The sequence below is a fragment of the Labeo rohita genome, chromosome 23 (assembly GCF_022985175.1).
Source record: "Labeo rohita strain BAU-BD-2019 chromosome 23, IGBB_LRoh.1.0, whole genome shotgun sequence".
Classification (NCBI taxonomy): Eukaryota; Metazoa; Chordata; class Actinopteri; order Cypriniformes; family Cyprinidae; genus Labeo; species Labeo rohita.
Genome location: NC_066891.1, coordinates 3,320,889 through 3,335,831, shown reverse-complemented (window position 1 = coordinate 3,335,831; position 14,943 = coordinate 3,320,889). Strand labels below are relative to the sequence as shown.

Sequence of the window (14,943 nt, the reverse complement as noted above, 5' to 3'; positions counted from 1 at the left end):
AAATTTGTATGTGTGACTATAAGTAAATATAGTATATATATATATATATATATATATATGTAATCATCTAATATATTTAATATAGACCACCAATTAAAAGTTTTTGAATAGTAAGATTTTTAATGCTTAATAAAGAAGTCTCTTCTGCTCACCAAGCCTGCATTTATTTGGTCCAAAATACGGCAAAAGCAATAATATTGTAAAATAGTTTTACTATTCAAAATAACCGCTTTCTATTTGAATACGTTTTAAAATGTAATTTATTCCTGTGATCAAAGCTGAATTTTCAGCATCATTACTCCAGTCTTCAGTGTCACATGATTGAAATCATTCTAATATGCTGATTTGCTGTTCAGCAAACATTTATTTTTATTATTATCAGAGAAATGATTGAAATTAATACTTTTATTTAGCAAGGATGCTTTAAATTGATAAAAAGTGATGATAAAGACATGTATAATGTTACAAAGGATTTCTATTTCAGATAAATGCTGTTCTTCTGAACTTTCTGTTCATGAAAGAAACCTGACAAAATTCTAGGCAGCCGTTTTCAACATAATAATAATAATAATAATAATAATAATAAATGTTTTTTTTTTGAGCAGCAAATCTGAATATTAGAATGATTTCTGAAGGATCATGTGACTGCGAAGATGCTAAAAATTCAGCTTTGAAATCACAGGAATAAATTACAATTCAATATATATTCAAATAAAAAAACTGTTATTTTAAATAGTAAAAATATTTAAAATTTTGGATCAAATAAATACAGGCTTGGTGAGCAGAAGAGACTTCTTTATAAAAAAATAAATAAATAAATAAATTTAAAAAAACATTAAAAACCTTCCGTTCAAAAACTTTTGACTGGTAGTGTATATATTTGTTTTTATTTATTGTGACTATATTGGGAGACAAAACAGAGATCCTCCAATCAGTATTGTTACAGTATATATCACTTTCCCTATAGAGAAAACAATGTGATTTGTTGCTCTTCAGCTGTTCTTGTCTTTACGTCTGCTGTATGAAAGCAGCTCAGCTGTTTGCTGTTGTGTTTGCAGCTGTAGAGCCGCCTGTCTACAGACCCTCAGCACTGTCTGGGGTCACAGGGACCAGCAGAGAGGATCATGGGATTGACATGTGACATTACTATGTGTCTATGGGATTATTTTTGTGCCAATAAGAATGAACGTAACTTTGTAAAACTGAACGTAACTTTCCAAGAAACGATCAAAAATATGCCACTGCAAAAGAAGAAAAACACAATGAAAATGAAAAAATGAACTCAGTCACACGAATTTAACATGCTCTTCAAATATGCTTCATTCTTTGTTAATGATTTTCAAAGAATCGTTTTCGCGAATCATGGATTCTGAATGCGTTGCCACAGCTGCAAAGCACGATGTATTGCACACCGCAACAACTTTCCAATATGACGTCACCGTCTGTGCTTCCAGGTCAGAGAGCAACTGAGTTCATTTTTTCATTTTCATTGTGTTTTTCTTCTTTTGCAGTGGCATATTTTTGATCGTTTCTTGGAAAGTTACGTTCAGTTTTATAGTTACGTTCATTCTTATTGGCACAAAAATAATCCCATATGTGTCTAAAAGACTCAAATCCAAGGTGAAAAAGAACAAGATAGCATCTCATGTCTTATGATCAATAACTACAAAATTAGATTTTTGAGGCATATTATGAATGACAGAGTACAACTGACGCCATCATATAGGACAGTAATGAAACATTCGTGCGTTTGTCTTTTCCCGCCAGAAACTGATACGATTTGCCAAGATTTGGCCTTTTAAATTACAGTTCAGTTTAGAATTTTCACTGAGGTAGCAACGGAATGTGGAATGCAAAACTGAAATTTGAATTTAAATTTGAATTTGAACTGGAATTCAACTTTGCATTTTCTGTAAAGCTTTTCATTCATTTGATTGCTTTTCATTCAAGCCTCAACATTTTCCTAATGTTAAAATTACTTCTCTAATCAGATTTTAGATGTTTTCATGATTTCACCATTCTGCCACTCAAAAGTAAACCTCAGAAGAGAACATCCGAAGCCCTAAATGCCACACAAACATATGCGGATGTTGTAACGGATCTCATTACTGAAAACCGTCCATGCTAAACAGCTCAAGTAATCTCTGATAGACGAGCACCTCTGCTCACTGTGATTGAAAATAGCACACGTCTCTCAAACGAATGGCCGGGCAACAGGAGGCAGATGCATAACTGTAACATTCCCGCCGTGAGTCGCATTACTGCATGTAATATTAACATCCCTGAGGATTATGATTTCAGATCCGTGCACTCATCAACACTCAGGAATTACAGTCGGATCTGTGATTAGCTCACAGCGAGGCCGATCGCACTGTTTATCATCCAAACACCCGCTGTGAGTGTTACTCTGCACCTGCTGCATCGGATGACAAACAGCTGAATGACCCCCAACCAAACTGTAACCAGCTTTAGAGGGGTTTGTTAATCATTACTTTTCAAAATACCAAAAATGATTAGGATTTGAGAGTTATTTCACCCAAAAATGAAAACTGAAATTATTTACCCTGATGCCATTCCAAACCTGTGATTTTTCTTTTTCTGTAAAACACAAAAGAAGATATTTAGCAGAATGTTCAATCTTCTCTTATTCATACAATGAAAGTGGATAGAACACATAGCTTAAATTTACCAAACTACCTTAATTTACTATAAAAGTCATCCATATGACTTGTACATGACTTCATACCGTAGTTGTATGAAAAAAAAAAAAAAAAAAAAAAAAACATTTTGAATATCCTTTTTTGATTCAAATACACCTTACAAATTGACACTACTGTTGCTTTTTATTTTAGTTTCGTTTCTCAAATCTACTGAAACCTACAAACTTCTTTGCAGGGTTTATGTAAATATCCAAAACTAAAATCATAAAAAAAAAATAACTTGAAATGAGATAAACTTTAACTGAAATAAAATAATATAAAATGCAACATTTTTCATTTTGTTTCACTTAACTTGATGTATTAAAATTTAAATAAATAAATAAAAATGAAATACACATATATTAGTATCTCAATGATAATAAATTGCCTTGTGACATGTCCCAAAAACAGCTGAAATTAAGTAAAAAATATTTTCTCTTAAAAATTACACTGGTTGTTTTGCTACTGTACCTTTAAGACATTATTCTGTATACAAATGAGCACTGATAAGATTGGCTAGGTTGCTTTTTCATGTGAATTGAGTAATAAAACCTGCATAATAAAACCTGTTGTGGCATCACAACCTTGATGATTTCTGCACTGCAAAAAAACCATTTGCTTGCTCAGTATTTTGTCTTGTTTTCCAATACAAATATCTAAACATTATTAAATGAAGATACATTTACCTGAGAAGTAAAACTACATGCAATAAGTTTTTTTTTTTTTTTCTGAAAAATTCATCAAAATTAAGTGACTTCATAAAAAAAGAAAAAAAAAAAACATCTGACACTGGGGTAAGAGAAATATGTTTTCCCTTTAAATTAAATTAGTTTTTCTGACCAAATTTGCAGTTTTTTTTTTTAAGCAAATGTCATTTTATTTTGATCAGTTTTTCAGAAAACAAGACCTAAAATCTTAAGCAATTCTGCTTCTCAAGTAAATGTACACTACCAAAAGTTTTTGAATAGTAAGATTTTTAATGTTTTTTTAAAGAAGCCCACCAAACCTGCATTTATTTGATCCAAGATACAGCAAAAACAGTTTTTTAAATTTTGAAAAAAATTTTAATAAATTTTCTATGTGAATATATTTTAAAAAGCAATTTATTCCTGTGATTTCAAAGCTGAATTTTTAGCATCTTTACTCCAGTTTTCAGTGTCACATGATCCTTAAGAAATCATTCTTAATATTCTGATTTGCTGCTCAAAAACATTATTATTATTATTATTATCATCATCGTCATGTTGAAAACAGCTGACTAGATTTTTTTCACGTTTCTTTGATAAATAGAAAGTTCGGAAGAACAGAATTTATCTGAAATAAAAATGTAACATTAGAAATGTCCTTTTCATCACTTTTGATAAGTAATAAATGTTTTTTGAACAGCAAATATCATAATGATTTTTGAAGGATCATGTGACACTAAAGACTGGAGTAATGATGCTGAAAATTCAGCTTTGCTCAAAGGAATAAATTACATTTTAAAATATATTCAAACAGAGAACAATTATTACAAACAGTAAAAAAATAGTTTAAAATTGTACTGTTTTTGCTGTACTTTGGATCAAATAAATGTAGGCTTGGTGAGCAGAAGAGACTCATTTTAAAAACATTAAAAATTTTACTGTCCAAAAACTTTTGACTTGTAGTGTATCTTGATTTTAAGAATATTTGTAAAATAGTGAGGAAGAAAACATTTTTTTTACAGTGTGAATGGCCCATTTTTGCACTTTAGTTTGCACTACTACTATAATAATAATACAAGCCCATTACGTAATCGCTGTCAAATATGAACTGACTGTACTGAACTTCATCGTAGTAACGACTGAGCTTCTCGCTCTTCCCCTGACGGATGATACGTCTGGACTCCCCGGTTACAGCGGGACTAACTTTAGCGCTGTTGTCAATTCACTTCAGTTTACATTCTTACATAATGTGAATTTGTCACGAGGCCAAGGACAGTCACGGCAGCGCTGACAAACCCACAAGACCAGCCGCCTCGGGCCGCGCAGCTCTCTCTGACCCGCGGATCGGGTTCCCGAGATGCGCTGTGGCATTTCCTGTATTCCCTGAGGTGTCCGTGCTGTAGAGAAAGAGGAAGGCGCATCAGTCATTGTTTTCTCTAGTGAGGTCGTGACTGTTTAGATGTGTTGAGATGCGTGGGACCAGTGATCAGCTCTAAATATGCTGCTGCTGTAAGCTGAATGGGGCTGATTTCCGCTGCTGTCGACAACACGAGAGCATCAAAATAATTCAGTAACACTGCTATTTTTATTTATTTATTTTTTTGCAAAAGTCACAAAAGCCTTTAAAAGTACTTTTTCCAATAGTAAAGACAGCACACAGGAAAACCTGAATATTGCAAAAACTGTATAAATGCATATACACTATTACTGATACGAAAATTCATTCAAATTGTACTAATGATCATTATTCTATGGAAGCCGATTTCCACCACTGAATGAAAAATAAAAAAGGCATTTGTGATATTTTATCTCACAATTTTGACTTTTTTCTTGGAATTGTGAGATATAAACTTACAATTGTGAGTTATGAAGCCACAATTGTGAAGCAAACTCATAATTCTGAGATATAAACTTACATTTCTGACGTTTTTCTCGCAATTGCAAGTTTACATCTCGCAGTTGACTTTTTTTCTCAGAATTGTGAGACATAAACTTACAACTGTGAGTTATAAAGTCAGAACTACGAAACAAACTCACAATTCTGAGATATAAACTTACTTTTTTCTTGAAATTGCAAGTTTGCATCTAGCGATTCTGACTTTTGTCTCAAAATTGAGAGATATAAACTTACAATTGTGAGTTATGAAGCCAGAATTGCAAAACAAACTCACAATTCAGACTTTTTTCTCAGAATTGTGACTTTATTTCTCAGAATTCTGACTTTATAACACGGAAACGTGACTTAAGTCAGAATTGTGATATAAACTCACAATTCTGAGAACATATCAGTCTTTTTTCCCCCTGAATTCTGACTTTATAACAGCTGCAAGTTTAGATCATACAATTCTGAGAAAAAAAGTCAGAATGATTTATACAATAACTTTATAACTTGCAATTGTGATTTTATATCACCCAATTTTGAGAAAGAAAAAAAAAATTTAATTGAATTGTAAGATAAAAAGTCACAATGACCTTCTTTTTTTTTTAAACAGGCTTCTGTAATATTCACTGTGTGTTGCATAAACATACTAGATTAGAAAATTTTGAATAAAATAAATAAATAAATAAATAAATAAATAAATGTGTGTGTGTGTGTGTAAAAACTTGGCTTGACAACCACACTTTTCTAAAAGTTAATTTTTTTTTATAATAAGTCAGACAAAACATATAGCACTTTGTTAAAAATAGACAACAGACTTTATCTTACATAGCAGCTGTGAAACTTGTTACTTGCTGTAAGTACACTTCATTCAAAAGTTTGAATAAAAATAAAAATTAGCTAAGAATGTACCCTCAGGCCATCCAAGAAGTAAATGAGTTTGTTTCTTCATCAGATTTGGAGAAATGTAGCATTACATCACTTGTTCACCAATGCATTCCTCTGCAGTGAATGGGTGCCGCCAGAATGAGAGTCCAAACAGCTGATAAAAATGTCACAATAATCCACAAGAAATCCACACCACTCCAGTTCATCAGTTAACATCTACTGAAGTGAAAAGCTGCATGTTTGTAAAAAAAAAAAAAAAAAAAAAAAAAAAAAAAAAAAAAAAACATAGGCTAAAATATGAGTCCATAATCTATAATAACACTTCCTCCAGTAAAAAATCTCCTGTTGTGTTTCACATCATCATCCACCCACATATTTGATTAGAACCGTTTTGGCTTGTAAACAGTGCTTGATCTGTGCATATTTTTCTCTTTATTCAGACCAGATGACTTTTTAACTAAAGGAATCGTTATTATTAGGGTTGGGTACCGAAACCCGGTGCCAATACGGCACCGGTACCCATGTGACCGGTATGTACCGGACCGAATCAGAACGCGAATTTCGGTGCCACTTAAATGCCTGAACTGTCGATTGAAATATTTGTCTTCTGGGGCCAGTTGCATAAAAGGTTAAGACTAGTCTTAAAAGTAAGCCAGCTATTTTTTTTTCTTTAAAGCTGGTCGTCATTATTTAAATTCTGTTACATAAAAATGTAGATTAGTCTAAGTTGAATCCAAAAAATAAGACTGATTACCCTTTGGCTAACTGCTAGCTGGTCAAACTAGCTCTTAAGACACTGTCTTAACATAGAGGCTAAGTTTATGCAACTGGCCCCTGGTGCTATGACACGGATGTAGAAGCATTGATTCATCAACATGCATGATCGCTAGTTAAATTTAGATACTGCATTTATGGGGTGTCGGAATGATCAGAACATTTTTACTGAATGAGAAAACTCGGGAAAGTCGGAAAGCTTTGATGATAGAAATCCAAGACATCTTTGTAGTTACTATCCATTTTCACATTTCGAATTAAAAGCACAAATCGTCTGGAAATGCATCCGAGAAGCGCGTGAATGCTGCAACTATCGTTACACTTGCTCTGACTGCAGCAGGTGGTTTGCCGTTAGCTTAGCAAGCTACATTAAACGCGTCTAACTTAAAATGCCAAAAACTAAACATTCTAAAGTGTGGCTATATTTCACGAGAAATGATTCAGACACTGCGACGTGCAGCAAATGTTTTACAGCAGTTGCGTGTGAAGGGGAAAACGCGTCAAACCTCATGAAACATTTGATGGTATGTGGAATAAAGTTGAAAGCAGAGGAATGCACCGTGTTTGACAGTTTGCAGACATCAGCTGGAGAGGTGTCGTATTTTGCCAGAGACGGCAAATATGTGATGCGATCTAGGAAAACCCAACACATGGTGAAATTTTACCTTTTTTTAGGTTTTAACACCATATGAAAGCTGCGTTCAGGCCCCTTTCCAAAACTTTTATTTTTTACATAACCTACGTTATGGCTATCTTAGGTTGGCTGATAGCGATGATTTTCAGGAATGGGATTTTGAGAAAAACGGCTTTAAAGTGAGACGGCTTTCACTTTGACTTTACGGGTTTAACGAGAGCTGTCTGTCAAGTTAGGAGCGCTACTGCATCATTAGACAAACAGACTAACGTTTGTTTTCCGTTGATCACCCATTTTATTTTTAGTAAATAATGCAGCCTACCTTGTAGTAAAAGCGAGCGCAGCGCAACTGTTCGCGCACTGTGATAAAACAGACTGTCATCGGACTCCTCTTTAGTAACTTCATCATCCGATCCTTCATCTCTGGATGTGAAATAGCCCGCAACATCATTTAGGGCACTGACATCACCAAAACTGAGAAGACTGAGACGAGTAAGATCGGTTACGTGAGCAGCTGCAGTACTTTAGACGGCGTTGTTGTGCTCCGCCATCTCACGATATTAAAGTAAGTAAGTAAGTAAGTAAGTAAGTAAATAAATAAATAAATAAATTTGCTTGCCGTACTTTACACAGGACTGGTGGAGAATGTGAACTGATACGCCTTTACTAAATATGTATGTTATGTGGTTTATTTTGATAGGTTAACTGTTTGGGAAAGCACCTCCGCAGCACGTTCTTAACATAGGAGAAAGACAGTCATTTCTGCTTGCTGCAATAAATTGCAATAGATATTTTCAGAGATGATAGACAAGATGTTATAGAATAATAATTTAATGAAAAACGAATTTCCTGAAAACGTCCCACCGCTACATCCGACGGGTTTTCCCAGATCTCATCACATATAGTCATATTTCTGCAAAAGAATTTCTGAAATTTTAAGCTGTTAAATTATTGTAGTTGGGTTAGGTGGCTTAGGTTTTATTGTTGTTGCGTTTTGCATTGACTTAATAATGTATAGTACTACTTCTTTTTTTTTTTCTTCTTTTTTTACTTTTAATACATTGTTCAATTTAAAGAACTTTTTTGTCCAATAAAAATATATTTTTGTGTCATCCACCACTTTGTGGCTTTTTTCAAAGTATCGGTTCAGGCACCGTTTTGGCACTGGTACCGTTTTAAAAGTATCGATTTGGCACCGGTATCGAAAAAACCCCAAACGATACCCAACCCTAGTTATTATTATGGATAATGAAATTATATATTATTTAGAAATGATGGATTTGTTTCTTACAAACATGCAGCTTTTGGCTTCATAAGACATTAATTGAAGAACTGAAGTGGTGTGGATTATTGTGATGTTTTTACCAGCTGTTTGGACTCTCATTCTGACGGCACCCATTCACTGCAGAGGATCCACTGCTGAGCAAGTGATGTAATGCTACATTTTTTCAAATCTGATGAAGAAACAAACTTATCTACATGTTGGAAGGCCTGAAAGTGAATACACTTTCAGCAAATTTTCCTTTTTGGATGGACTATTGCTTTAAACACACTGTCTGATGTCCAGACCCTATAGTTTCCTGCTTGTGATCTGTGTTTAAACTGTATCTGTACACACACACACACACACACACACACACACACACACACACACACACAGATATCTTTCTCATGGAGGGTCGGGTCGGTTTAATGGCTGCTATCTTTAACTGCTATTTATCTAATGGATCTCTAGAGAACAGCAATTTCTCACTCAGCACGTAGAAAAATTATAAGCTGAACGCCTCTGTTTCCCTCTCTCTCTACCCATCTGACATTTGCATTTCTATGTGCATGTGGTTTATGAAGCAAATTTGTGTTTGTTAAATGACAAACTTTTGATTGATTGATTGTTGCTATATACGCATTTACCAAGTAAGCAAATCATTTCTCTTCGCTACGTGAGTAATTGCGAGTTACGTAACACTGTGGTTCCAGTTCTGTCTCCGGGGAATGTGTCTCTGAGTTCATCTCATGAGGTTTAGTCTATGGTCACGTCTGTGACTGTGGTCACAGACTCTGAGGGATCGTTGTGAAGGACATTTGTTGGTTTGCAGTTGTTAACTGTTTGTCTGCTTCCCGGAGTGTTTATGAGGTTCTAAGTCTCATGTTGAGTCAAAGATTTACACATTTTTGGACGTATGCATAAGCATATTTAATCAAAAATACAGTAAAAACAGTATTACTGTAAAATATTATTACAATTTAAAATAACCGATTTATATGTGAATATACTGTAAAATGTAATTGATTGCTGTGATCAAAGCTAAATTTTCAGCATTATTACTCCAGTCTTCAGTGTCACATGATCCTTCAGAAATTATTCTAATATGCTGATTTCCTGCTGATGAAACATTTCTGATTTATTAATGTTGAAGCCAAAAAATTTGGGGGAAACTGTGATAATTAAATTTTTTTAGGATTTTTTTTGATAAATAGGAAGTTCAAAAGAACCGCATTTATTTGAATTAGAAATCTTTTGTAACATTAACAAAACTGATATAGATATTGATATTTCATATCAGATCAGCATATTGGTTTCTACGTTCTTTTAAACAACAGCGATACAATGTTTTTCTAAATAAGTAGAATTAAAGAATTTCTGTAGAACTTAAACTTAAAGTCCCTTTATGTTTGAATTTTTATGTTTCGATTTTTTTAACTGGATTCAGAAAGTAGCTGAAAATATTGAAAATAACAGCTGATAGGATAGACACTTCATATTCATGGTAAATATAAATATGAAAAACATTTTTGAATTACTAAAATATTTAACATGAAAGCAAAATAAAACTTCATTTAACTTAAGCATTCTTGATCTTATTGCAGTTAATAATATGGGTTTCATAACAGGTATTTGCTACTTGCTTGGTTGATTAAAAAATAATAACGAATAATACAATCACTTTCCACTAAAATCCTGAATGGGTAAAGCTACGGTGTTTTACACACACACCAAAAAAACAAAAACAAAAACAAAAAAAAAACGTTGAACTTGTAAATAAAGATTATTGGTTATTATAAATCAGAGTATGTTTTATAAGAAAATTCTGTTTTTCTACTTTAAAATTTCAAGTTTAATTCAATGGTTCTTGCTGTTTTTTGTAATTATTTGTAAAAACATTTACTAGTGATTTCTGAGTCAAAATTGTTTCAAAGTAAATCCTACACGTTTTCCAAATAATTTTTTATATGCACTAAATATTCATTTTTCAGTGAAAGACAATCAAATTATAAAAATAAATGCACTTCAAATGCAATTTTATGTTGACTAAATAAAGCTCAGAAGATAGCAGAAGAAGTGTACTCTTAAAAATAAATGTTCTTTATTGACATTGATGGCTCCATGAAGAACCTTGAATATCCATGGAACCTTTCAAATGCAGAAAAGGTTATTTATAGTAGAAAATGGCTCTTTAGATTTTTAAAGTGTTTTTCAAAATAGAGCTTTTAAGAACTGTTCACCAGAAGGTTCCAAATTTGGTTCTTCTATGGCATCACTGCAAAAACACCCTTTGGAACCTTTATTTTTAAGAGTGTGGCAAGACGGTACTACCATTTTCTTTAAAGTACCATGGTATTAGAATCTGGTACATTTAGCATTTCATAACAGCTTCACATTAAGTACAAGGAAATCCCTAATCACAGAGAGCCTCTTTTTTTCTGATCTCTGGACAGCCCACTTTCACAGACAGAGCACACACACACAGGAGTCCGTCAGTGTTCGGTTTAGACTCGGACAGAATGGATGGATTTGTTTCACACAGATCAGCTTCACATAAATCACTTACTTGCTTCAGAAGGAACTTCTAGAGAGGATGGCATGAAGGTTTAACTGGAGAATCGCTGTCTTCTGGACAGAATGGTATGGTAACTCTTGTTCAGTTTTCAGATCTTCTGCACCTGTGCTTTAATGTCATGAACCACATTATTGTAAAGCAAAGAGATCATATATATATAGTGCTGTTTTGTTTTGCAAAACTATTTTATACAATGTGCATTTTATAGAATTACTTTATGACATGTATGAAACTTTTTGAAAGCAACGTGACGAGAAACACAGCGTGTCTGTAAATGCACAGTGAATCATAACGCTTGACATTCCTCTGAGGAAAGTCAAGCGTCTCGTTCCTCATGCATCAGATGCATGAATGTTCCTTTTTGCCTGACTGTCCTGGATAAAGTAACATGCAAACATTTGCTTCGACACGTGATACAGGAACAAGTTACTCTTTAGTTGCTTTCTAATAAGTTTCTTAAATGTGAATAAGTCACAGAAATGTGTTTGCAAACAGAATCCTTGACTGATCTGTGTGTCTTAGAACACTTTAGATCACAAAGGACATAATATTTACTTCAAAGGAAAGAAGAGACAAAATTACAGTGTGAAGGATGCTTTTACAAACATTGTATTGAAAAATTACATTTTATTGAAATAAAAATTTCATTAATTCAAAATAAAAAATAGAAAAAGTAAAATTATTTTACATAATATATAATTTAAAAAATTATGTACTGAGAGATTTTGCAATGTGGACACTTATTAGAAAAAACAATTAATAAATGTAGTGCAATCAAAATTTTACTAATTAAAATAATAAGAAAGAAATAAGAAAAAAATACAACCATTTTATGTAACATGTTGAAATTATACAATTAAAAAATAACATTAAGATATATTTTTAATTAAAACAAATTTAGCAGTTGTTTCTAAGGGGGAAAAAGTAATACACTGTACATAGACAGTAAACAAAAAATTCAGCTTATATATTTATAACTGGATACTGCATACTAATTGATATAAGATATGATATAGATTGCGATACATTATAATTTATAATTCAATTATTTAACATTAAGCTTGTGAAACTACTGCTATGTGGTTGCTAGGGTGTTGCTAGGTCCAAGTCGAAAGAGCCCACAAATTATTCTGCGATATGGCAAATCAATGATATTTTATCATCCACTATCATAAATATGTGAGTTGAGTTACACACTAAAGTTAAGCATTCAGTGTTAAAGGGTTTGTCATTAAAAACCAAATCATTGATCTTAAGTATGAGCAGTAGAAATAGTGATGCTTGACCAACAAACACTACTAATATTATTGACTTTAATAAAAGAATTAGGAAATTAATAAGTAATAGGAAAACACATTAACTTCAATACAGAATACTTAACTTGTCAACACAACAGCATCTTAAAAATCATAATAAAGCCACTTATCTTACCTGAACGCTGCAGGTTGTGATTGTATCTATTTCATGATTATTGTTTAGCCATGCAGCGCCAGTTTGCCAGTTTGCTAGCTAGCTAGGCTTACATTTGTTGGCTGTTTTTCAGCTACTGCCATCTACAGGTGCTTAAGATCCGTTCTCCACCTGAAATATTTGAATTGCAGAAAATACAAACATACAAAGTAAATACAAAAAAATAAATAAATAAATGTAAATAAATGTTGCAAGGATTTAAAATACTGTTGCAAAATTGGCATACAAATGATTCAACTGATTTATAATTTCGCCACAAACTACACTGAATAACATATGGGTTAGGATTTGCTTATTTGTGAAATGCATTAATTTTTTAGCGAAACTTTTGTTTCAAATGTGTATTAAAACTTATTTTATTCTGCTGTGGTTTAAAAACAAATTTAATTTACACAATTTATGATTTTATCAATGCAAACTAAACAAAAATATTGATGAAGGATTTACTTTGAAAAAATATTTTGCCCAGAAAATGCTAGTAAATTTCACAATTACGAAGAATCGGCAACTAAAACACTGAAATAAACAAGGAATTTTTAAGTAGAGAGATCAACAAGTAACACACTGAATTAAAATTTCGTAAAAACTTTTTGTCAAACTTTGTAAAATGAAAAGACAGAGAGATTATTTTCTTGTAACATGTACTTCAAAAAACATTTATTTGTAACTTATTACAGTGTATACATATTACTGTACACATATTACATCTAAACCCTGAAAGACAAAAAGTTAAAGAAAAATCTAACTGTACTATCTGTAACTAATGTGTTTCAAATATGTTTTAAAACTAATTTAATTCTGCTGTGCTTTAAAAACAAATGTGACTGGATTAGTGGACTACAGACTGTTGTTTATATTAAGCATATTTGCGTATATGAGAGAGAAACCGGACACTGGAAACTAGAGTTCAAGAATCACTCCTACATCCCAACACAAACACACACACTGAACATCAGTCATGTGATTTGATGGATGGCCGCTGAGGTCAGAGGAGATTCAGAGGTCGCTGCGAGTACATTTCAGCAAGCCTCAAACGTGGCGTCGGTTTCTCGCTCAACATAAATGCGGATCGGTCAGAAATACCCCGGGCAGGACAGGATCCAGTATCACAGACGTGTCCACTCTCACATCACACACGGTACTTCACAAGATACAATTTAAAACGCATTCAAACATATTATGTTATGTCACTAAAACTTTTTAAAGAAGTCCACTTCCAAAACACAGATTCACATATAATGTACTTACCTCCTTGTCATCCAAGATGTTCATGTCTTTCTTTCTTCAGTCATAAAGAAATTTTGTTTTTTGAGGAAAACATTTCAGCATTTTTCTCCATATAATGGACTGATACGGTGCCCCGAGTTTGAACTTCCAAAATGCAGTTTAAATGCGGTTTCAAACAATCCCAAATGCGGTTGTAAATAATCCCAGCTGAGAAAGAACGGTTTTATCTAGCATAAAGGTCGGTTATTTTCATAAGAATAATACAATTTATATACTTTTAATGTCAAACGCTCATCTTATCTTATTTCTTTGTTTTGGAAGTAGACTTCTCCTTTAAAACTGGATTCCAGCCATTCCAGTCATTCAAAAGCAGTCAAAAACAAACAAAACTAATAGATATCATCATACTTTCCCAGTTATTTAATCAGAAGGCAGTTGTTTAGTGTTACATGTTTTCTAAAATGTTCTGTTTACATATGCAAGTGATGCATATCTTAATAACAACGCACTAATTTCCTGAACGTTAATCTGAACACTGGATAAAGTTCACATTCTTGCTTCATTTTGTTGACATATTAAAGATTTTACAGAGAGGATTCTGGATTTCTCTTTTTAATCACTCTATAAATCAGAAAATAACAGCCAGAAAACAAAAATGAAAAACAACATTTTAATCATGTTTGAGGTATAAAATGTCATATAAATCAGTGTGAATTATATACAAACAAACCCCTTAGTAAAAACCTTCAGAATATAGATAGGAATAAAACTGCTAAGTTTGGTGCATGTAAGTGCTGCTCAAGTGGAGAAAAAACTCTTTGAAGATGTGAATTGTAATTGAAATCTA

At 32.8% G+C, this 14,943-nt stretch overlaps 1 protein-coding gene and 1 long non-coding RNA gene across 4 annotated transcripts in view; one reads left to right on the top strand and one right to left on the bottom strand.

Moving 5' to 3' along the window:
* Window positions 1-2,565: 2,565 nt before the first annotated feature.
* Window positions 2,566-11,511, bottom strand: LOC127154971 (uncharacterized). The gene is made up of 3 exons (XR_007825519.1): window positions 11,391-11,511; window positions 4,630-4,782; window positions 2,566-2,598 (listed from the first exon to the last, which is right to left on the bottom strand). It is a non-coding gene; the product is annotated as an uncharacterized LOC127154971 (long non-coding RNA).
* The window catches only part of si:dkey-65j6.2 (pleckstrin homology domain-containing family G member 4B), a 31,058-nt gene continuing 27,448 nt past the window's right edge, over window positions 11,334-14,943 (top strand). For all 3 annotated transcript variants that reach the window (XR_007825518.1, XM_051096860.1, XM_051096861.1), the window contains exon 1: window positions 11,334-11,464. Coding sequence is in view for 2 of the 3 variants with exons in the window: in XM_051096860.1 (XP_050952817.1) it covers window positions 11,462-11,464 (3 nt within the window). In the remaining variant the exon portion in view is untranslated. The remainder of the gene's footprint in view (window positions 11,465-14,943) is intronic.